This window comes from Malaclemys terrapin, chromosome 11 (genome assembly GCF_027887155.1).
Source record: "Malaclemys terrapin pileata isolate rMalTer1 chromosome 11, rMalTer1.hap1, whole genome shotgun sequence".
Taxonomy (NCBI): domain Eukaryota; kingdom Metazoa; phylum Chordata; order Testudines; family Emydidae; genus Malaclemys; species Malaclemys terrapin.
Genome location: NC_071515.1, coordinates 42717520 through 42742112, shown reverse-complemented (window position 1 = coordinate 42742112; position 24593 = coordinate 42717520). Strand labels below are relative to the sequence as shown.

The window sequence follows — 24593 nt, the reverse complement described above, 5'->3', positions numbered from 1 at the left end:
CTTAGCTGAACTTAGTCACATTTATAATTTTGACATTCTGATTTGGGGCAACTAGTGGGGAGGAACACAAAGGGGGCACCAACCAAAGAGGGGCACATGGCCTCACGACGTGGCACCCCTCATCACTCCTCCCCACCCTACCCCCAGCCTGGGGCCCCCATGCTATCCCCATCCCACCCCTTCCCCATCCCACATTACCTGGCAGAGGGGGGCTCTGTCCCACTGCGCTGCACCGCGCCGGGCAGTGTCCCCTCAGGCAGGGTGGCCGGAGGCTGCCTGGGATTTGGGAGAGTGCTGCTGCCCCATCCCAGCACATTACCTGGCCGGAGGGGGTGAGGGGCGCGGCAGGCTGCTGTACCGCACTGGGCAACATTCCCCGGCAGCATGGTCGGAAGAGTGTGAACAACCAGGACTCACTGTCAACTCCATCCCAAAAGAGGAAGCTGTGTGTGGCAGCTAGAAAACTGTGGAGTGGCCCCAGCCCACCTACTCAAACAGATACACTCGAATCCTGGCATAAATACAGGGGGACCTCTGCTCCTCCTCAGGGGAAGGGCCTTTGCTGCTGCTCTGGTGGGTGGAGAGAAAGGGGCCCCATGCCTCTGTCTCTGCCTCTCTGGGAAAGGACACCACCATTCCTACTCCCTACGGGTAGGGAAGGACTTCAGAGCAGGGGAAAGGCCATATGGGGATGAAGCCACAAGGGGCCCCATGGCAGGGTGTGCCTAGGGCCTTAGATTGCTCTAATCTGGCCTTGCACATGCCAAGATACCCAGGATATGATGTGTTCTGCCCTGTAAAGGGATTCTAAAATGACATCACAGGTTCCCATGTTTATTTTGTCTCAGTCATTTCCAGATCCAGTGTGCTTGGTCACTAATGTTTGTTCTATCTGTCACTCTGGAATCTGAGAGTCCAGCTAGGTTCTTTCCATGGAGCACATCGTCACCAGCATTAACGGTTCTGTGGGCCAAATGCTGCCTTCAGCAGCACTTCAGTGTACATCTGTGCAAACCCCACTTCTTAGAATTTAGTAAACAATTCTCTAGACTGAGCTGACAGACTAGACTCCAGCTCTCTGTCTCTCTTTTAGATGTGCCTGGTTCTATGTCACTAGCTAGAGTAAGAAGCAATACAAATTTATTTTCATCTCTAAAGCAAGCATATATTACACTAACTACACAGGGAACAGAGCTGTTAGGCAACAGTGTAGAACTGCACTGTAAGCAAGTTAGTGAATTTCTCAGAGCAGAAGCTTTGATTCTATTGTAAATTCTGACAGTGGTAACTCAGATATGATCTAGCCTTAAATCAATAGAAAGACTCCCCTTTATTTCAGTGAAGCTGGATCAAGCCATAAAGCTCTAATTCAGCAAATAAGAATGTGCTTACCTTTAAACATCTGAGTACTCCCATGTCCCATTAAAGTCAAGGGAGCTACTCACATGCTTAAAATTAAGCATAGGTTTAAGTTCTTTGCTGTACTGGGGCCTAAATTCAGAGAGAGAGAAAATATATTTCAGACACCAAATCTGTGTCAGAAAAGGTCCAGCGAAGTGCAAAAATCCTCTTTACATGCAATAATGAATAGTTACATCTAAATTGTACCAAAACTAAACTGAACATCTTTCATGGAGACGATTAATAGAATATTGAAAATACCATCGCAGGAGTTCCGGTTCAGCTCACTGGCATTGTACCCTGGCCTACAGGAACAGATAAAGCCTCCTTCACTTAAGTTGGTACAGTTATGTTCGCAGATATTTTCAGCACAAGTTCGTCCTGTTCCTGGGTCTGAAAAGAATGTAAGTCATTATAATTGGAAAAGCATAAATTATATTGAGAGCTACAATTTCCATTATTTTCTCTTATTTGCAAACAATTTTTAAATATTAAGTTGGCCTTTCTCCTTCTTTCCTCCTCGGAAAAAACTTTCAGCAGACATGAAGGTCTTTCAGGGATTTCCCTGACCACGGTACTACTTACTAATGACAAGGAGGTCAGGAAACTCAGGCAGGATCATTTCTTTGTCTGTGAGTCCATGACATTGCCATATTGAATGACCTCATTACCCACCCAGCCTCACCCAGCACTAAAGGGAATGACATAAAATATCAGACACCAGTTCAAAGCAGCTGCAACTATTCCAGGGATTTGGATAGGTTGACAGCCCCACTACAACCATCACCTCCCTCCCATCTCACAACCAAAACAGAAAACTTGCTAAAATCTTTTTACATGTGATATAGACCTATGTCAGCTGTACCTTGGAATTAGGGTAGGCACTGATCCAGTAAGGCCTGATCCAACCTTTATTGAAGTCAGTGAACTCCATTTGAGGGAGGGACAGCTCAGTGGTTTGAGCATTGGCCTGCTAAACCCAGGGTTGTGAGTTCAATCCTTGAGGGGGCCACTTAGGGATCTGGGGCAAAATCAGTACTTGGTCCTGCTAGTGAAGGCAGGGGGATGGACTGGATGACCTTTCAAGGTCCCTTCCAGTTCTAGGAGATAGGATATCTCCATTTAGTTAAATTTACTATAGTGGCCTTTGGATCAGGCCTACATGGGGAGAAGGGACCACTGGTGCCATCTGGCAGAGGACACAAAGAGGATGCATGGACTTTTACAGGGATCCCCTGGGTCAAGTATCTGCATAATAATTCACCAAAGAGTGGCTATGAGGGCTCTATTGAAAGCCAGCAGTCCGCTGCTCGTCATAATCACTGCAAAATGTATGCTCATATCATAATTAAAAGCTATATAATTACACTGGAAATTATGTTCCTAAAGCCTTGAATTTAAAGGCAGGTCACCAGGAGATGACATGCCTTGACAGATTCCTTTCAGGTAGGGGCTAGAAGACACGTATCTCTGTCTGGTCATGAGTGTATTGTGCATTGTACATATCACAATGAAGACCTGTTTGTATTACTGAGCCTGATGTTAATCAAGAGATTATGAAATCACAAGAGAGGAAAGCTGCAGGAAAATATAAAAACAGCAGAGAGGTATCCTGTTTACGAATGAAGACAATGGATTTTGGGGGTATAACTGGGAGTCCTGAAGTGCACCTGGATCCTTCACCATGAAGATAAACTGTCAGCATGTTCTGTTTTATAAAAGGAGGGTCACAGTCAATCTGACTGGAAAACACCGCAAAGACTTTGGGTGAGCTAAACTTCATTAGATAGGAGAGTACCTTGTTATTTAAGTCTAGGCTCTATAACATGTTATGATTTTAATTTAGATGTAACTATTTGTTTCCAGTACTTTTACATTGTACTTCTCTTATCTCTAGTCTTTGTTAAAGAAACTTACACTTGTTTTCACTATAAACATATCTAATGTGCTGTGTGTAAATGAAGTAGTGATCTAAGGTGATACTGGTAAGCTGGGGTGCACTGCTTCTTTGGGACCAGCAAATCTGAGACTACTGTGGGTGGCCAGAACAGGGTTGGATGCTACAGTGAGACACTCGGGGAAGGGCGGGGGGAGGATTGTGCCTATGACTAACCTACAGTGGGACAGCAGAGCCTGCTAGGCTGAGAGGGGAGTGTTTGTGTTGCCTCTGGCTGGTGGAGTCAGGGAACTGACCCATGGCAGGCACAGAGAAGGTTTCTTCACACTAAGAGCAGATGGTAGCAAGGCACCTTACAACCCTGGGTACCCCCGAGAAGTGTCACATGTGATATAGTACAACAGCTGCTAAAACTGGTACTTTTGCCACTGCAATTAAAACCTATATAGCTAAACTGGTGAAGTACAACACATTTACAGAAATTACTCTGACACTTAGAAAAGACAGCAAGTAGATCTATAACATGTAAGTAGAAACAATTAAATAGCAAATTGGTATTGACACAAGATGAGGAAGGATTCAGATTTATGCCCAAAATATTATTTCACTAACTCAGTTAGCTGTTTATGTCCTACAACTATATATCAATGCTAATTACAATAATTATACACACATATCTTTATATACATACATATTATATATATACACACACACACACACACACACACACACACACACTGTCTTTGCATTCATATTTAAAATTTATACCTGCAATTAAAGTTAGACACCTTTTATTCCTATCACAAAACAAAAGATATTTGTCATCCTGATTAGGTTTATAGCACTACTTAGTGTTATTTATTCTCTCTCTGCTTAATGCTGATGTTTGAAGCTGGAAAGGATCCAAACACCATCAGTTTGGTTTAAGTTCATGTCTGCCCATGAACAGTACAGGGCTGAATGCCAGCAAAATGTCTGATTTGCACCATTTCACATCCTTTTTATACTTTTACATTTTCATCAGGTCACATAATTATTTTCCACTACTCCAAGCCCACTAGGATGGATGTGAAATAGAGATGCAAGCCACCTCAGAAAAAAACATGCTAGCAGTTTGAGAGTTATTTGTGATATGCGACCATACTAGGTTTTAATCCCCAGTGCATCATTTGGCACATTTTCACCTGAAGCCATAAACACCTGACAAACTGAAATCACAAGTGCACAAATTAGGAATCTAAGATGTCTGTCTATTGCAGTCAAAATGCTTTATTCGGGTGGATTCCTCTCGGATCTCTCTGCACTCCCTATCACTCAAAGGTTACTCATTGCAGTGACTCTCCTGATTGGGTTTCTGTCATCTTGTGAAAAACTGTTAACAACACTGATGACTGGAGGTGACTTCAATCTGAGCACTGGCCAATAGGATGCTGGTGTGAGATGAGTTGTTCACTTTCTCCAGAGACAGGCACCGAGCTGGTGTAAATCATCCTAGCTCTATTGCTTCCGAGGAGCTATGACAATTTATGGCAGTTCAGGGTCTGCTCTAACTTCCACAGCATATCCCATTTTAGAACAAGACCAAATTGCTTCTTGTGAAGCACAAGACTCTTAGCCTAAACTTGCACAGTTCAGGACACTGAGCTTCTTAGTTTGCAAATGACAATGTTTTGGAAAGATATGCAGAGTATGATAAGATAACAGGAGCAGAGAGCAGTTCCAAGCAATTATATTTTAGCTCTAGTCAATAATATGTTTATTATTTCTGTTTCAAAAACTGTTTTTATTTCAATTCTACTGATTACTACTACACCGTGTAACGATGACATTGTTACTTACTGCAGCCTATTTCATCAAAATGGTCTCCACAATCATCATAATTGTCACATACGTAATGTAGAGGAATGCAGTTTCCATTACCACATTTGAATTCTTCAGCCATACAAGGTCTTGGGGTAGGTTCTCTACCTACAATTCAAAAGACACACACTACTGTCACCTACGTAGCCTCCCAACATCCACAATTGAGGCATTATTCCTTTCACAGAGGAGGGAAGTGAGGCACAGAGAGGTTTAATAACTTGATCACGTGAGTCAGGAAGTCTGTGGCATAGTTAGGAATAGAACCCAGGTCTGCCGATTTCCAGTCCTGTGCCTCAACTCAAAAACCAGACTTCCTCCTTCTATAGTGATACAAGGGCTATTTCATAAACACTTTTTGTTACACATTTTCTACTCAACAGTGGATTCAACTTCTTACTTTGGCAGAGCTATTTAATATCTTTTATCTCTATAGGTTATACTTTAACTCCAATCTTTAATATTTTAGTTTAGTTGAGACCATTCTAGCATATACAACATGCTATTACAATTACATGACATTGGGTAATTTAAAAAGTCAGTAAATAATAAACATTCTTAAGCTTGGAGGCAAATTCTGCTATGAAATGTGCACATGCAAGTCCCATTGAGTCAATGGGTACTGTGAATACATCTGGGTGCAGAACTTTGCACTGTATAATAAAGATATATAATCGAATGTATCTATTATTACAGGTGCTGATTCCCGAATGCTATAACTGATTCTTTGTCCAGAGCCCCAGTGAATCAGTGTGGCTCCATGTGAGTGCAAGGCTCTACCCATGCAGAACTCGTTGCAGCATCAGGGCCTAAACACTTAATATCCCCATAAGTATTATTCAGGACCCAATATTGTTGAAACATGCATAACAATGGTAAGAATTCAGAGACAACCGTGTTCAAAACAACTTCAAGAACATTTGCCACCCTGACCATTATTGAATTGCCAATTCTTTCTTCTTCATTATTTTAAATAGACTATACCATAAAAATATAATTTGATAATTTTTTTCAGACTATACTGATTTATCAGCATGCTTATGGCACACGGTGGGCACACTGTTGCTGGGGGCGGGGCTGTTACACATTAAACCTATACTTGCATCCATATGCTGCAAATATTCGGTGTTATAATAACCACAGTTCAAATCATTTCCCGCTGAACATTAGTTTTAAAATATTTGTTTCTTTTTGTCATTCAATGTGGGTGTTTTTATTATTATTAAACATTACAAATACTGTACATTGATGGAAGTCTGAGTCTAGGATTACTAGAAAATGTATCTACTGATTACTGAATAAAATTGGCTGTGCATGTGTAAACGTACAGTGCTCCTCTTTCTCATCGCTTCCATCTCCACAGTCATCCCCCTGGTTGCACAGCTCGTGACTGTAGATACAGCGATTATTTTCACAACGGAAACGGAATGGTGGTTCACAGGGAATATCCACTGAAATGAAATAGATCAAATAAGCAAGTATGATGCAAACACTTATTGCTTACAATCCATCAAATCAATACGTCACTTTTTTCGGCTACCACGTGCCTCTATTTTAAAAAGCAATAGTCTTCCAGGCCAAAAGTAAACATATTCTTCACTCAGGGCATTGAATTAGGTTTGTTTAAAGATAACCTAAAATCTGTGTTTATGACATAGTGATAAGCAACTTTCTTGAAAAAGGTAGTGTGTATCCCAGACAGCAAACATTCACCACTACTGCAGGGAATATAATGCCGTAGTTACTGTGCTAGTTTGTGCTCTATAGCTTTCTAGACAACAGCAGAAATCATTTAATGAAAAGCCCACCCAATTTATAAATGCAGTTGTCATGGCTGCCTCAATTGTGTGTAACGTATGATTTTCATAGGTATTGGTCAAAATTTCCAAACTTGAGTGCCTAAAGTTAGAACCCATAATCCATATTTGAGGACATGCCCTGACTCTAATGGGAGTTGAGGATGTTCAGCACCATTTAAAATCACTAAATTTCAGTTAAGGATCCTAATTTTAGGCACCCAATTTTGAAAATGCTGACTGTTATTCACATTTCTAATTGCTACAGGGATTGTCTCTCAGCATTTCACTTCTCCCCTCTTTTACAGATGCATATTTAGATGCCTGCAAAGCAATGAACGAGCTACAAAATCGCAAGAGAGAGTATGAAGTGAATTTAAAGATGCTTCATGTGAAACAACACTTTCTCAGTGGCTCTCTTTACCAAAACCTATGAGAATCTCCAGTCAAAAGAACATATTTATGATTTAGCTCTTACTTTCTGTACCACTAATGATTATAATTATATAATTTTACTAATGGAGTCAACATTGTTCATTTTTATTTAATTTTTCTCACTTACAACAAAGGTGAAGTTCTTCATCAGAGTCATCTCCACAGTCATTGTCACCATCACATTTCCAATATGGCTGGATACAGACATGGTTTTTACACTCAAACAACATAGGCGGACAGTATGTACCATTAGGATAGCGTGTTGCTGGTGAAAAGAAATTTAATTTTTAGTATAAACAAGTTAACTTGGTCTGAAATAATATTCAGGCATTTCCTAGGTCATTATTTCTTCTGCACCCTCTTCTCTACAGGAGAAGAGAGATAAAAGGTTTGCAGGAATAGCAGACTGCAAGGACTGAGGGCCACTGGCTAACTATGTTGATTAATTTAGATTAAGATTTTACAAAGCTAAATAGTACACTAAAGTTACTGCCAGAGACCTCAGAACCACAATATGGTGGTGTGAGTGTTACTGGCACTGTTTGCATTTATCACAGGCAATCCATTAATATAATCTACACAAAGTTCATACCAGCACCCCCAGTGAATGGTCAGGGAATTAACCAGATAATTATTAATTTATTCACATTTATAAAGTGTCCATCCAATTATGCTGATCCTATATAAATTTGAAAATAACACAACTCACAAGATCAAGAGACCATACATGGAACTCCCCCTCCTTCACCTCACACACACAACCACCCTCCAAATCATTTCCTTTTCATCAACTTCTACAGCCCATCAGTTGCTTTCTAAGCAATTTTCTTTTCCTTTTTCTGAACTAAAAACAGGGAAAATATGTGATTTACAGCATGCCACAAAAGATGTCTAATCCAGCTTCTGTTGGACCAAACATGCTGGGAAATAAACTCCAGAATATAGGACCCATCACTGAAAACGTCCTGACTCTTCCCCTTCCCACTTAATCCAGGGTTTCTAGTTCAACTGCCTGGAAGGATGATCACAGCTGCTATGACAGCAACATGAGAAGAATGGCATTATCCCAGATACCAAGGCCCCAAACCATTTGGGCTCTATAGATGAAAACCAGCACCTTAAACTTCACCTGGGAATCATCTAGCAGCCAGTATAGCTCTATCAATGCACAGGTGTGAAATGTCCCCTAAAAAACACTGCTTAATGAGGAAGCAGTCACAGTCTGCATGAGCTGCAACCCCCAAATGGTCTTAAAATGTAGCCCAGTGTAGAGATCAGGGCCACAATCCAGACTGGAGATGACAAACAGGAAAACACTTTGTTTCCCTTGTTTCATTGATAGTGGGGGGGAAGGGAAGAGGAATGAGACCATCTAAGGCCCCGCGCACATTATAAAATCAGCCACATTAGCTTGTTACAGTATAGTAGGCCTTGATATGTTTAAAAAGCCGTTCTGTCTTGCAGTGTAGCTGGGACAGAACAAAATCCACACACTGTGCTAGACCACTGTGCAGGGCTTCTTGGGCATCACTCTCTCCAGCAGGTTTATTCTTTTAATCTATTTATAATTTGCCAGTAGAATACCTGAGAATCCATTAGTATATTAAAAAATAGTTCACTGTATTGCATTTTTTCCTGAATTATTACCGAAGTCATTTGAGTGGCAGATGTTCAATACCACTCAGGATTTTGTCTATTGTATTAAACAGATAATAAAGAGTAAGTTTCTGTAAAATTAAAGTGTGTCTTATGTGCTGTTCTTCCCCCATAAATTCCCACCACATGCTTTAAACTCACGACAAGTTGCTTCATCGGAGAAATCAAGACAGTCTGCACTTCCATCACATCTGAAGCGTTCTGCAACACAATGCCCACTGCTACATTGGAAATATCCAGGATGACATGTCCTCAGCTCTAAAAAGATTCCAAAATGATTAGTGAAATGTCTTCACGTGAAAAACAAGATCAAAGTGGATCTTTTTCATGTATAGAAGATACCATTAAAAACTGGGCATTCACCATCCACACTATCTAACTGTACCATAGTATTTGTGGCATATCCTGTTCCAAATAAAGGTAATAATGTAGTGCACTAATGCTCCTTGATGTAAAATATGGTTTTGCAGAATGATTTCAAACTTGCACAAACCTTAGTTTCCAATATGATGAAATGACACCCAAAAGTCAATACGCACCACAGTCACGTTCATCTGAATTGTCTTCACAGTCATCGTCATGGTCACAAACCCACCGAGAAGGAATGCAGCGCAAATTATCACAACGGTATTCACTTTCCGTGCATTCGCGAGGGCCTTCAATTTAAAAGACAAGTGCAAAGAACATGTGAAGTCACTCTACTGTAACTCTAAACATCCAAGCCTGTCTCATTAAAATAGGCAAAATGATTGCAGGATGAGATGTGAGACAATCATTAAAATGGCAAGTTGATATTTCTGCATACAGATTATGTGATATTAAACATTTCATGTCTCTCTAGAGTGCCATGGGTTAACTCATCTCAAGCTTTGTTTTGTTACAACATTACCCAGAGTGATTTTTATCTTGAGGAAATTACATCTCCTAATCAGAAAATAATAAATTCAGTTTGGGCTTGATCCTGCACTCTTTACTGAGGGAAATGTTTTTACTCACTCACTCAGGATTGATCCCTTAAATTCTAGTGGAAATCAGGACTAATACTTTCACATACATTATAACATTCTTCTTGATAACTGGATTTACTACCATTTATTTCTGTACAATACAGAGGTTATTCTTAACACAGCATTCCAAATGGCTCAGCAGCAATAATACAGACTACACAGTGGAACAACTGAACTCTTGCAATTAAGAACAACATGCCCCATTTTCAAAAGAAATAGGAGGCTATAAGTGAAAAGCAAGGAATACTAAAATATGAGAGTGGAGTGACAACTCACTGCAATTGTTCTCATCAGACCCATCTCCACAGTCATTATCTCCATCACACTTCCAGCGCAGCGGGATGCACCGGTGATTATCACAGCGGAAATCTCCCAAAGGATTGCAAGTCATCTCCTCTGCAAAGCACACAATTTGTCACCAAGACAATAAACCAGCATACATTAGCATACTCTTGAATATGCTTTGGACAGGGTAGAGAGATGCGTAGAGTAGGATAGGATGCTTTGGATAGGGTAGAGTTCCATACCATAAACTGGGTCAAGTAATTTAGGGGAAGAGCAGTTAGGAAACATCCCATCGAGTAATGATATAGGATTGGGAGGGGAATGCTCAGGAAGAGACTTCGTGCTTTCACAGTAATTTTCTGGACATATCCATTTTCTAGAAAGGGAGAATGCTACTCCCAACACAAGGATTGCAGAGTCAAAACAACCACCCTATATCCTACTTGTGCAGAAACAACAATTCTACTGTCCCTCAGAAAAGGAAAGTATAAAACAACCAGCATCGATAGAAACAAATATTAGCTGGAGAATAAATGATTTGGTGGAAGAAAAATGGTCAGGCTCTGTGTATATGGGTATGTATCTGATGACTCACAGAGTGGCGACACTTTTACTGACAAACAGCCAGAGCTGAAAGCCATATGACACACTGTAGGCCAGACTGCCACATCCTGTTTTTCCCTGGGTTATTCTGATGTAGATGTTGTGAACTCATGGCCTGCAAACTTAGTTTGTAGCATTTTAAAAGGTCTCAAAACAACTCTTGCAGCATCATAAATCCTCAATACTGGTGATTTTGGTAAAGTGTATCCCCAGTTGAGAGTTGGAAGTAGTTTTGAAAATATCCAAAAAGAAAACTGAATGACAGCTTTCATATGAAGAAGAGTTCAGTGTAAGCTCAAAAGTTTGTCTCTCTCACCAAACAGAAGTTGGTCCAATAAAAGATATTTCCTCACCCACTTTGTCTCACTAACATCCTGAGACCAACACAGCTACAACAACACAACTTTCATGTGTGTTCCTATATGTAAGATTTGGGAGCAAGAAAATATATTTTCCTCTGTTTTATTCAGTAATAAGCAGAGAATCAACGTTCAATAATAAATAGTACAATAAAAATAGTACATAATCTAGCTTTCAGGGGTTACAGCAGGGGTAGGCAACCTATGGCACGCATGTCGAAGGCGGCACACGAGCTGATTTTCAGTGGCACTCACACTGGTCCAGGGGGCTCTGCATTTTAATTTAATTTTAAATGAAGCTTCTTAAACATTTTAAAATCCTTATTTACTTTACATACAACAATAGTTTAGTTATATATTATAGACATAGAAAGAGACCTCCTAAAAACGTTAAAATGTATTACTGGCATGCGAAACCTTAAATTACAGTGAATAAATGAAGACTTGGCACACCACTTCTGAAAGGTTGCTGGCCCCTGGGTTACAGCATGTGAGCAACACAATGACCTATAGTGAATTGTTGTCCACAGAATTTTCCTCCATGCAAATGGATAGCAATGAAATGGACTGATAGAAAATGAAAGAAGTACAAGAATACGAATTATCACTGAGAAGACTTCCATGAGGGTTTTATAGCGCGGAGGAATAGTCGCAGCATAACGTCATTTCAGAAAAAAGCTTTTCCCTACACTTACCACAGCCTTGTTCATCACTGTTGTCTCTGCAGTCATCATACCCATTGCACACTGCCCACAGTGGAATACAGCGGTAATTGGTTCTACAGCTGAATTCTGTGTGGTTATCACACCGATAGGCAGGACCCACTAAAACACAAGAGAGAGTTGTCAAAGAACATTGTATTACTTCTGTATGCTCATGACTTAAACATCTGATTTCTGTTTTACGGTGCACTACTTCCATTAAAAGGAGTCAACAACTGGAAAAAAAAAATCTGTCAGGTCATATAGCCCATCTCCCTGCTGGTGCACAATGGAGTCCTATTATACAGTTACCAGCATTTTGTCCACTCTATTTTTATGCTACGTCATTGGGTATCCACCACTTTGCGTGGGCAATTATTCCAATTAGCCACCATCAGGAAGTTTTCTTTGATAATCAGACTAACTTTCCCCTTTCTTAATTTCATCTCATTTCAGAGTTATACCTGTTCCTTGCCACCCTAAATAATTCCTCTCCTTCCTTGATGACTATTCTTCAAATATTTAACTTTTATCACGTCCTCCTCTGGGGCTAGATTGAGCCATTAGGCTCAGCCCTCTGTAAAGGATGATAAGTAGCTGTCCCAACCCAGGAAACACAGCAGGAGGGAACTTGGCTTCCCTGCTACTGGAGCAAGGAAAGGCCCTAGCAGGGAGGCAGTGTGGAAGGGCTCTGGCAGCTCCCCAATGCCTCCCCCTTGCCAGAACCTTTCCCCACTGCCAGAACTTTCCAATGTGGTGGGCTCCAGCACTGGGACACTACACTGCTAAAAATAACAGTGTAGACAGAGACACCGTTTGAGCATGTAGAGAGACATGTAGGATATATACCTTATGGTTCTGGTATGTCTGTACTCTGTTTGCCTAAGGCTATACCTCACCATCTAACCACTATTTATATCCGTGCTAGCTGGGTGCGCAGTGTCTGTACTCCACACGCTGCTGTAAGTGTTGATGTACTTAAGAATACAACTCAAAACTGCACTGGCCTTTTCAGCTGTCTCATTGCATGCAAACTCCCTGTCAATTTGCTGACTATTATTTCTCGTAGGTCACATTACTGCTTTCCAGCTTTCAGACTGCTGCTGTTCAGATTATTTTATTCCAGTTCTATTAGCTTGCATTTCTCCAAGCTAAATTTCATTTAAATTTGTTGTTTTCTATCTAGGTGCTTTTTTATTATTTCTCCGTCATTCCAGATACCCACAACTCCTCCCTATTTAGTAGCATTTGTAAATTTCATTAATATGTTGTTTACTCACTCTTCCAGATCATTAAATGAATATTAATGAAAACCAGGCCTAGCACAGATCTCTGTAACATCCAACTCAATAGCTCCCCTGTAACTTGACACTTTGTGGTTTATCATAACCCTTTATTCACAAACTGTCAGATGTTTTTTTTTACCCACACCATTGTGTTCATATCCAAGTCAATTAGATTTAAATTTGCAAGTAAGAGATTTATGAGCAACTGTATTAAAAGATTCATGAAAATCCAAGTGTGTTATGTCTGTCACTTTCCCTTCATCTGCTAATTTTACCAGTCTGGCAAGAGACATAATCAAATGTGCCTGGCTAGATCTGTTCTTTACAAACCATGCTGCATGGGTTCTGAGTTCTTTACAAACCCATGATTGGTTCAAAAACCTTGTAAATGTTTAGTGACTTTTTCCCCCTGCAGTATTTGTTGCTTGGTATCTCATGAGACTCTCTTGCCAAGTCACAAAGTGCTGTGTTGCAGTGCCAGTTACCCACTGCAGTTTAGCAGTCAGTCAGTTTGTAGGATTCATATCTCCTCAAAAGCAAACCTCTTGAAAATTAAGCAATGCCATTCACGCTGCCTATCATGCTATAATGTAGACAGCTGCCATTGATTTAGTGCTTACTGCATTCGTGGTACGGCTCGTCAGAGTGATCACCACAATCATCATCCACATCACATTTCCAGGACTGAGGGATGCAGCGGCCATTGTCACATTTAAACTGGCCTGGAGAGCAGGTCCTACTGGCACAGTGAGAACTATCCTCATCTGAGTTATCCCCACAGTCATCTTCTTTATCACACTGCCAGGCTTCTGGGATACACCGTTTGTTGGCACACTGCCACTGATGTGTCTCACACTGGTGATCAGCTGAAAGAATACACATTTTTATTAGGCTGTTGAAGCTTATAGGAAAGATCTAGCCCTTCAGTGTTATGGGAATTGAATCTGTATTATGTCATCATTGAGTATTAAAGAAATGCTGGTAACTCAATCTGAGCTTAGAATTTACTTGTCCAGTTGAGATACTGATTTCTAATCCTGCGTGGCTATGGCCCAAGGCTGCTCTCAAAGGGTGCACTATACAACAGAGAGCCTTTGGGGAGAAGACAGACATCCAGAGTTGTTGCTGCCCAGTGCAGGGTGAAGTACAAGCCCAGCTGTCGCACTGGGCTAGGGCAGAGGAGCACAGTGATTCAGGGCACCTGAATGACGATATGGCTTTGGGCCACCATGCAAATTCTGACAGTGTGGTGGGCCAGAGAGGAACCACTCTAGTTCCACCCGGCATACTCTCCTGCTAAACCAGCATGCTGCATGCCAGGACACTCGGCACAAGTTAATGCTGCTCAGAGCACCATTAACTTTAGATCCACAATATCTATCTTCCTCAGAGGGAACTCATGCATAGTCACAGAGCAGAAGTCAGTGTTAGCAGTGGTGGGGATCTGGTGAGGCTTGTGATGTTTGCAGAGTGGGAATCACATTAAGTGCTAGCCTGTGAGCTGGGGTGTTCACTTTGGCTTTCCACTGATCTCCAGCCAACATGGTTTGGATACCTCTCCCACTGCCCTTTTTACATACACACTAATCCCTTTCTCCAGGAAGAGAGAACATAGCATGATTTCTGCAAACTTCAACACACAGCTTTTCTAAAGCAAGTTTTCCCCCTTATGTAACTGTATGATATATGCCAAAATTATCTGTATTCTACCCAATAAAATAAAGAGATATATGAACTCATTATGTAGCTGTCAATTTCTTACATATTTAATATTCCCCTGTGCCTTACTTAAGAGCTTGACTGTTTGAAATTCATGTAAAATTGAGGTTTCATTTCATTATGATGACATTACAGAAAATCATATGCTAATGGAAGTCAGTGAAAATATCAATTATATGACTACACAGCTTCCTTTTTCCATTCTCACTGCTCAGACTGCAACTCCCAATATAATATTATTTACAAGAGGAGAATAATTAGCTTTCTAATTAGACACAAGCACATGAAACAAGATGGGTTTTAAAAAATGTTAATACACTGTCTCACAATTATAATTAGATGCCTACAATTTTTTAAAAAATTCCATCACATTCAGTTCTCCAAAACCATCTGCCCGGGTGTATTGCATTTTGAGCAATTTTCATGTGAAATAATTTTTTCATTGTTTAAAGATGCAGATTATGGTAAGAAGCAGCATGGTCTGATGGACTGAGCTGGGAGGTAGAAAATCTTCAGTTCTGATCTTGCCTCTGACACCCAGGGTTTGTCTACATAGAGTTGTTTGTTTAAGATGTTGCGCGGTAACTGCCCCACTAGCTCCTGCTAGCACAAACTAAAAGGTACTTACTTTGCAGTAACCTAGTCCTGTTTGAAATGTTAACACAAACTAGGTACCTTTTAGTTTGCATGCTTTAGTTAGTGCACGCTGCAACTCACACCATCCAAGTCTGGACTGTGGGACCATGCAGACAAGCTCAATTTCATGGTGCTGCTTTGAGCAAAACACAATGAGATCTATTTTACGCTGCCTTGTATCTTACACCAGTGCAAGTGAAGCAAAGTGAGTGTAAAGCATTGCCACTCTGATTTGGTAGCATTTTACACCCTTTTTACCATCACTTTGCACGGGGGCAAATGACTACGTAAGGTGCAAGGCAGCAAAAAATCAGGCCTAACATCTGTAAAATACGGATCATGATTCTCAACTACCTCATAGGGCAGCTTGTGAGGATTAAATGGTTAGTGTTTATACAATGTTTTGAACATGTGAAGTGCTACACATGTGCCAAGAATAATTATCTGACATTTACCACAAAGTACATGATCTTCATCTGATCTGTCAGGACAATCTGGAAGAGCATTACACAAGAAATGGGGACTAGTGCAGTTCCCATCACTACATTGGAACTGTCCAACACGACAATATCGGTGTGGGCAAGTCGGCGGTTCATCAGAGCCATCCCTGCAATCTCTCTGTCCGTCACATTTCCACCAGATCGGTATGCACCTATAAAGAGAAAATAATATTTCCTTTGATGAAGCAATTGCTTTACAGGTGTCCAGCCATCCCTTTAAGGACCAATTGTGGACAAGCTTTTGCCAGTGACATATCATCTTGCAACATTTGGCTTCAGATATTTCTTGAGCCTCAGTTCTACATGACATGAGGCCATTTGTCACGTGATAACAAAATATACCACAACATGGTGTTGCCGGTAACAGATATTGATGGTGAAACCTCTGTCACTCAGGGCTTTCTTGAGATTCATCATTCAGACACCTAGGCAAGCCAAATGTTAGCTGGATAGGCTGAGAGAGACAGAGAACAAGATACATTTCCATAAGTGATCTGAAATTTAGATGGAGAATTCCATTAAGTGCATAATTTTAACAGTGATCTATCCATATAAGCAATGGGTGCTCCAGTGTGAGGCAGCACTAAGACTGCTGGTGGTGTAGAGCCAGGATAGCAGGTCTTATGCCTGTCCCCCCAGTTCTGGCTCGTGCCATGTAGGGGTGGCCATGGAAAAGGGCCATGGCTGTGCCACTGCATCAGCTGACCCCTTGCTGCCAGAATGGACCCTATGGGCCATTGGCAACCAGAATAACTTAATCAGTTAACAGCAGAAACAAACATACTGCACAGCATGTAGAAAAGATAGGAGCAGATTCATATTTCATGAATTCACTGGGAAATGGCCTCTGGAGCAATGCATGACTAACACCCCAGTCCTTATTGGATTAGCCATGTGATACAACAAAGCCAGGGCATTAATAAGGAGCTCATCCCATTAGCTAGAAAGGAGGACTCTGCTGGAAATTTTTGCCAGCACAGGAGTCAGACTGGAATTGGCCTTGTCTTTACTACCAGACCCCAGAACCTACAACATGGAGAATTACTACATACTTTCAAGCCTTCCAGGTAAATTAGCCTTAGATATAAATTTTATCCTTAAAGAGATATTAAAAGAAGATACTGAGCAAAGGACTTACCTTTCACTGTCTGCACAGAGGAACTGGGTGCTGGAGCACATTGGAAGGCAGTGTGCAGTGTTGCCAAGTTGTACCACCATGAAGTTATCGGGACATTCACAAGAATAGCCCTGACCTCCAACTTTTATTAGACACAGATGGGAACAGCCACCATTGTTGGTACCACAAGGATTATTCACTAGTAAAATGGAAGAATAATCATTATACTTCACACCCCCATAAACAGAAAGACCTTGCAATAGTCTCCTTTTGCACAGAAGGCATTGATATTATCTCTTCCAAATCAAAACAAACAAACAAAAAAATCAGGCACTCAGACAGAAAAATCCAAAGTCTCAACTGTAGTTTACTGAACATGTATGAACAGTGAACCCTGAAACCCTAGAAACTGGCTTTAAATCCGTACTTCAGGTCTGATTCTGCTCTCACTATTTATCTTACTTTATCAGATAGCCAAATTGAAGACCACCTGTGTAGGTTAACTAAGGGCCTGATCCTTCAAGAAACTGAGTGTGCCTCCTGTGAGGTACCAAGTACCTTCAACTCCTTGTAACGCCAATGGGAGATGTATACATGGCATGAACCAGGGTTAGGCCCTAATAAGGGCCAGACATCCACATTAAATTTTAAATCTGTTTCCTCACCAATTGGCTGTCTGTATGGATGGTAGACATGGATATCAAATGGCCTGTGTGTGGTGTTCACCAGAACAGTCCTGCCTGATCCATTATATTTATTTCCCTTCTCAACAGTTCTTGTGTTCCAATCAGTCCAATAGATGGTGTCTTCAAAAACTGTAATTGCAAACGGATGAGGTAAAGTCCCATCATATACTGTGTGACGATGGTGTCCCTCTAGGTCAGAGTACCTACATGAACAAAAAGCATGCATAACACTGAGATCAAAGCTGCAAGCGCTTCAGGACTTTAATGTATCTTCTTACAGCAAGCAGATCAGGTGATCAGTGGATTCAAAATAGTTTAGTTCACTTTGAGATACATAAGGTTTAAATAGGTTTTACTTTAGTTATAGAAACAGATCAAACGCGCAAAAGGAAATACAAAGCCATCCCTAAGAAATGTATCTGTCTGTCCAATGAAGTTTTGTGCATAGATGATAGGTTACTTGTCACGCAGGAAAATGGCTGTATGATTCAGAAAGCTACTTGGCAAAATATAACACCTTTCTTCCTAAATTTTAAATATCCTAGGACTGCTATATGTTACTTTAACAACATTTTAAATAGAAAAAATCTTCTGCAATTCTCACACTTTTTTTCTGACTGTATTAATAACAAAGAAGGCTAAGTTAGAAACTCTGAACAGCAACTTTATGATTAATGAACAAATCAATTAAGAAACTTGGCAAAAATGAATCCAATGGAGAATCTTCCAAGTCTAAATTTTTGACAGAAATGCTAAACGTTAAAATTTTAACATAACTGTTCACTTTCATATTGCTCTAAAAACACTGATTCTTTGTGACTTCACAGTGTCTGTTACAGTAAAATATCTTTAATGGGTTATCTCTTTTTGTTATGACCAGGCACTAGCAGGAAATTATGGGAAACATTTTTTTTTTCTAAAATGGTTCATTTTAACATGAAAACTTGGAAAGGAGCTAAAAGAATAAACAGAAAGGAGATTTTTTAGATGTGCTAATTTGGAAATACCTGAAAAGAATCAGAAAGTGAGCTAATTACTTGAGCTGAAATTGAAGTCTAAGAATTTCATCAGCAGAAATTTATTTGACATTTTATAGACTTGTATCAAATGTAGGAAATTAACATAACAAAGCCACAGGTTCCATGCAGTATTGTCGTGAACTTTTAATAAGAGGAACATTAAGGCCAAACTTTCAGCAGAACTCTACAAATGTATGCACATACATTTATTATAACTGTCCTCAGATCTGTGGGCAAAAAAATGGTAATTACAGATTAAAATGATGATTTGCGTATTCAGTTCTGCCTCAGTTTGGGTTTTGCATCAACATGAAGATGCACTGGCAAATTCTAGCCCAGACTGTGAACCTCTTTCTGAATTTCTGAACAATTACTTCCATGAACAGTTTCCTGAGATTCCAGTGAGACTACTCATGTAATTACTCACTAGTGTGAGTAAAAGGTTTACATTCTAACCCCCTGCTGCAAAGTTCTGAAGACCCACTGAAAATCTGTCCCTTATTATAATCATTGGAGCTAGCAAATATATGCTATAAAACACCAACTGCTGCTAAAGAACAAGTGGAAAAAACCCCCAAAAGTTAATTTTATCCAAATAAGAAAGGAGTCTTTCCTCTTCATCCCCTTTATATCTAACTTCTGATTCCATTTTAATTTAGAATTATTTAACCCTTTCAATTCTGATGGATTAATTGGATATGTCATTTGTCTAGCTGCACTGCGACAGGACATAAAATATCTCAGTATGTTCCATTTAAAAAAAAAAAACTTGTTGCCTTGATCCATGCACAAACTGTCAGCAGTGAAGGGGTTAAAAAATTCTTAAAATAAAGTGCTACCACTGAAATTTGGTATGAACAGTTACCCAGTTGCTTTATTCTTCTCTATGTACGTACTCAATGTAGTTTAGATGGGCATCTGCCCAGTAGAGCTTGTCGTTGGTGTAATCTATGGTGAGTCCATTGGGCCACTCTAACTTGGTAGAGATAATCACCGTCTTGTTCTTGCCATCCATGCCCACTCTTCCAACATAGGCTCGGTCTGCCCAGTCAGTCCAATAAACCTGCCTATTTAAACAACATCCATAGTTAATTTTGTAGGAAAAGATCCTGGGACAAATTCTAGAAGGTACATTTGCAATATAACACCTCATGCACTAAAACAAAACCCATCCCCCACCTTTGGCGCATTTTTGCAGAATGGGAGGATATGATCCAAATATTCTGTAATTATTCTTACTAACAGATGCAAAATGATAACTTAGCATGGACTTTCACACAAACAGCATGAGACTGTCAAACTGCTAGGTGAAAGAAAAACACTCTGGAAATGTCATACCCATATTTTGGATGAACGACAATAGCTCTAGGATACTGAAAGCAGAAGGTGTTGTTGGAGTCCACACACCGATCCACCAATTTTTTCCGGAATCTGCCATCAAGCTCAGCGACATAGAGACAGTCTTTGTATGCATCCACCCAGTACAATTTCCTGAAATGTTTTATAATGAATATTTTACACACTGCTTTATACAAAATAAAGCACCTCACTTTAATTTCACAGCTTTTTTCTCTCTAGAGTAGAGTAATGATGAATCCACTGTAATGAAAGAAGAATTAATCAGGACCACATACTTCTCAATCCTCCAACGTGGCCAACATGACAAAAGACAAATGTTGCCAACTGTTGCTCGGGGCTCCAACTGGGTAGATACAAATCCATATGCTGTACTCCCACCTTTCCCGAGCCATGTGCCACATTGCCATATCCTCTCCTCTGACATTGGCACCACTGGCCAATTACTGCCACTGGTGCCAAATTCAAAACTGTAGCTGGTCAACTGGGGAATAAACCCCCCATCTCAGGCAGCTGCCTGCAGCACATGGCCAGCACAGGGTGTCACTACCGCTCCTTTTCCTCCCCTCTTCTCTTACCAAGAAATGGCAACAAGGAGATGGCCTGGAGAGGGGCCAGCAAGGGAGATGTACGATGCCCTGGGTCATGAGTGGGGTTGCGGGTGGGGCTGCCATAAGAATCACCATCTTTCCCTCCCTCCCCTGCAGTTTGATCTCTGCTCTCACCAAACCAAAGGAGTGAAAAAATATGCATGGTTATAAAGTACTGTCACTTATGGAGACCAGGGTAACACTCTGGGTAAGACCTCTGTTGTAAGAATCATTCATCACAGCACACCCAGAAAAATCTGGTTCTCAAATGGCACTATTAATGAGGTTTCCCTGGTTAATAAGAGTATTTTTAAATATAAAAATTCAGGTTTTATCAATTGTCTTTGCTTGCTTGGTTAATATATCCCTCCCAGTCAAGACGTTTCCTATCACATCAGAGAGGTGGATCGTCTATTAATTATTCTTATTCTTATTCCTATTATTAAACTTGGTCCATTAACATAAATGTTCAAAAGTCTTTGCATTACCGTGGTGCCTTTATTGCACATTCTGACTATAAGAACCCCAGGCTAGAACATGTTTTGTTGCTAGCAGAACTGAGCATAGGGCTAGGAGCCAGAAACTTTCTAATCATGCTCTGCAACTAGCTTGCTGTGTGTGTTTGCTAAACCTCTCTTGGTCTGGCTTCCCCATCACCAAAACAGGAATAACACAATGTACCCATCTCACATGGCTGTTGTGAGGATTAATTAGTGAATGTTTGTACAGCGTTTTGAAAATATAAAGCACCCTATAAGACCTAAGTAGTATTATGAATAATTATTATTGACATTATTAGGATACTGTTATACTGGGTATATGGTATGTGGGTTGAAAACCAGTCCCAAACAAGTTTCTGAACTCATTTTTCACATTAAAAAAGCATAACTTCCTTAATAGCTCAGAAAAGCTAAAAACATTTTCTTACCTGCCAACCCAGTCCACAGCAATACCTTCCCCATTTGGCACATCATCACTTATTACTGTCTCCTTGTTTGTCCCATTTAGGAACATTCTTTCAATGACCTTCCTCCCCACATCAATCCAGTACAACCTCTTTTCCACCCTGTCAAAGTCCAGTGCCACCACATTTCTTAGTCCTTGCAAAATGAGAGAGTAAGACTGGCCATCTGCTGTGAGATTTCTCAGATAGTAACGGTTGCTAAAAATAAGGTAGGGGGAGATATTACTATTTTGCCGGCAACTTTTTCCATCAGGCTCACGGATGTAGCCTGGGGCGCACTTACAGATGTAGGAGCCAGCAGTGTTCTCACAAATCTGACTACATACTGATGGTGTTTCATTGCATTCATCAATATCATCACATGTCCGTTTATCGGACATGAGTCTGTGTCCAGTATGACAAGAACAATAGAAACTAGTCAGGGTGTCTGTGCAATTATGATCACATCCGCTGATTGAAGGGTCATTACATTCATTAATACCTGTGGTACAAAAACAAAAACATTGTTATTCAAGCAACAGAGTTACCCAGAAAACAATGCAGCCCCTATCCAAAGTATTCATAAGAGTCAACATCATGACAAGTGGACAACAACTTTTGTTCCAAAAATACCAAAATATTCTAAATCTTGGGTGGCTACAATTGAGTTGCCAGGGGCAGATCCTCACCCAGTGTAAATTATCATGCTCAACTGAAGTCAATGGGACTATGATAATTTACACCAGTGGCGGATCTGCCCCCAAATTCTGTCAGTGCAGAATAGTATTATTTCTCAGAAAGGAATACATATATATAGTTATAACTATTTATCTGGCATATTTTCATATCTAAAATCTGTGGTGATATATTCATTCTATTTACCAAGTACTGGCTAATTTTGATGGCTTAAGTATATGAATTGATGTGCTATATTTAAAAGATAGCATATTGTGTCATGATTTAATAATTAATAAGTGTGCGATATATGTATGCATTCTTCATACATCTTATTGGCAAGTCCAGAAGGAACATGTATCATCTTAATTAACCTGCTGATTTAATTTTTTTTAAATTGTCTAAAACATGTAAAATAAAATATCATAACCCTAATCCCCTACCCCCAACACTCCACACGTACCGCATCCTTTTTCATCGCTATTATCAAAGCAATCATCCAGCCGATTGCAGATTTTAACCATTTCAATGCAGTTTCCGTTGTCACATTTAAAATGATGGGGAGAGCAAGTTGCTTCTGGTGTATTACAGAGGTGTTCCAGCTCATCAGATTCATCCCCACAATCATTATCCCCATCGCAGATGTATGCCTTTGAAATGCAGCGCCCATTTTGACATGTGAACTGGTGCTGTTGGCAGGGCTGATAGATGCACCCTCTCTCATCGCTGCTATCACCACAGTCGTTCCGCCTGTCACACCTGGAAAGAAAGGTGGTGTTGTTAAATGCATAAAGATAGTGACCGTTGGATGGACTGAGAGGTAGATACACACCTGGTCATGCAAATCCTTACTCTCAACAGTACCCCATTACTCACATGAATAGTTCAAATGAAATCAAAATGTATTCATGCAAGTACGGCTATTAAAGAAACCAGTGAGACTCCTCCCATTAAAAGTAACTGTGCCCAGAAGTACAGGTTTAATGCCATCGGTAGGCTTTTGTAATATTAAAATATTCAAGCATCCCAGAGGTTTTAAAATAAAAACTTACATGTGAATGCACTGCACATAAATTATTTCACACTTAAATGTAATCCTATTTAATGATGAAGTAAGTATAAAAGCTGAAATGAATTCATTCCTTCATTTGAAACTATTTGCAAGGCTTTTGTATTGTTGCTGAAGTACATACAGACCTGTAAGAGTTTCGGATGCACAATCCATTGCTACATGTGAATTCATTTTCAGTGCAAGACCGTCGCGTGCAGTTTTGATGTTCATCGTAAGCATCACTGCAATCAGCATCTCCATCGCAGACCCACACCTGAGGGATACACCTCCTCAGGGGGGGCCTATTGTTCACACACGTAAACTCAGTAGCTGTGCAGCTGCGGTTTGCTAAAATAAAACATATTTGCTAAGTAACTGAAGTAGAGTTATTTTCATTTTACATGTATAAAATATGCATTCCCCATTCACATCTAGGCATGTGTACCAGAAATTTCATGCAGAAATTCATTCAAATGCATCTTATCCATTGCAAAAAGCCAGATTTATTCCTGGTGTATCTCCACTGACTGCAGCTGTGTGTGGAGGGTAGTGCCATGCCCCACAATGCCCCAGGGAGAAGCAGCATTCCTCCCAGAGCTCCCTGGTAACCCCTGCTGTTACACGCCTTCTGTGGATGAAGCATTCTTTCCCTTGGTGCTAGGCCAGTACATCAGGAAGCAGAGCTAAGACCCTGCCTCTCCCTACTCACTCCTTTGAGATGCTTGTTCCCCAGAGGGCAAATCAAGGGAGCCAATAACTGCTAAAGGGCACAAGGAAGAGGGCCAGGCTTCCTGCACCTCTTCTCTTTGTGCATCCACTAAACAGCCTGGCACAACCTGACCCTCTGCTCTCCAGCTAATAGGATTTCTACTGGAACTTTGCTGACATTAATACCTGATACTGATTCACAAGAAAAGATGTACTGCCATGATCAGGCACTATATATGTTGAAGTTGTTACTGCAGTCTGTGTTACACAAACACGCCGTGTTAATTTAATCTCAAAGCAGTTTGTA

At 40.4% G+C, this 24593-nt stretch overlaps 1 protein-coding gene across 3 annotated transcripts in view; it reads right to left on the bottom strand.

Moving 5' to 3' along the window:
- Positions 1-24593, bottom strand: part of LRP2 (LDL receptor related protein 2) — a 175712-nt gene that overhangs the window by 28233 nt on the left and 122886 nt on the right. For all 3 annotated transcript variants that reach the window (XM_054043686.1, XM_054043688.1, XM_054043687.1), the window contains exons 48-64: positions 23725-23926; positions 22991-23286; positions 21838-22354; positions 20302-20454; positions 19860-20030; positions 17924-18147; positions 17280-17457; positions 16097-16293; positions 13907-14152; positions 11995-12123; positions 10329-10448; positions 9585-9701; positions 9187-9303; positions 7517-7654; positions 6487-6609; positions 5138-5266; positions 1663-1794 (exon numbers count right to left, since the gene is read on the bottom strand). In XM_054043686.1, the coding sequence (XP_053899661.1) occupies positions 1663-1794; positions 5138-5266; positions 6487-6609; positions 7517-7654; positions 9187-9303; positions 9585-9701; positions 10329-10448; positions 11995-12123; positions 13907-14152; positions 16097-16293; positions 17280-17457; positions 17924-18147; positions 19860-20030; positions 20302-20454; positions 21838-22354; positions 22991-23286; positions 23725-23926 (3189 nt within the window). The remainder of the gene's footprint in view (positions 1-1662; positions 1795-5137; positions 5267-6486; positions 6610-7516; positions 7655-9186; positions 9304-9584; positions 9702-10328; positions 10449-11994; positions 12124-13906; positions 14153-16096; positions 16294-17279; positions 17458-17923; positions 18148-19859; positions 20031-20301; positions 20455-21837; positions 22355-22990; positions 23287-23724; positions 23927-24593) is intronic.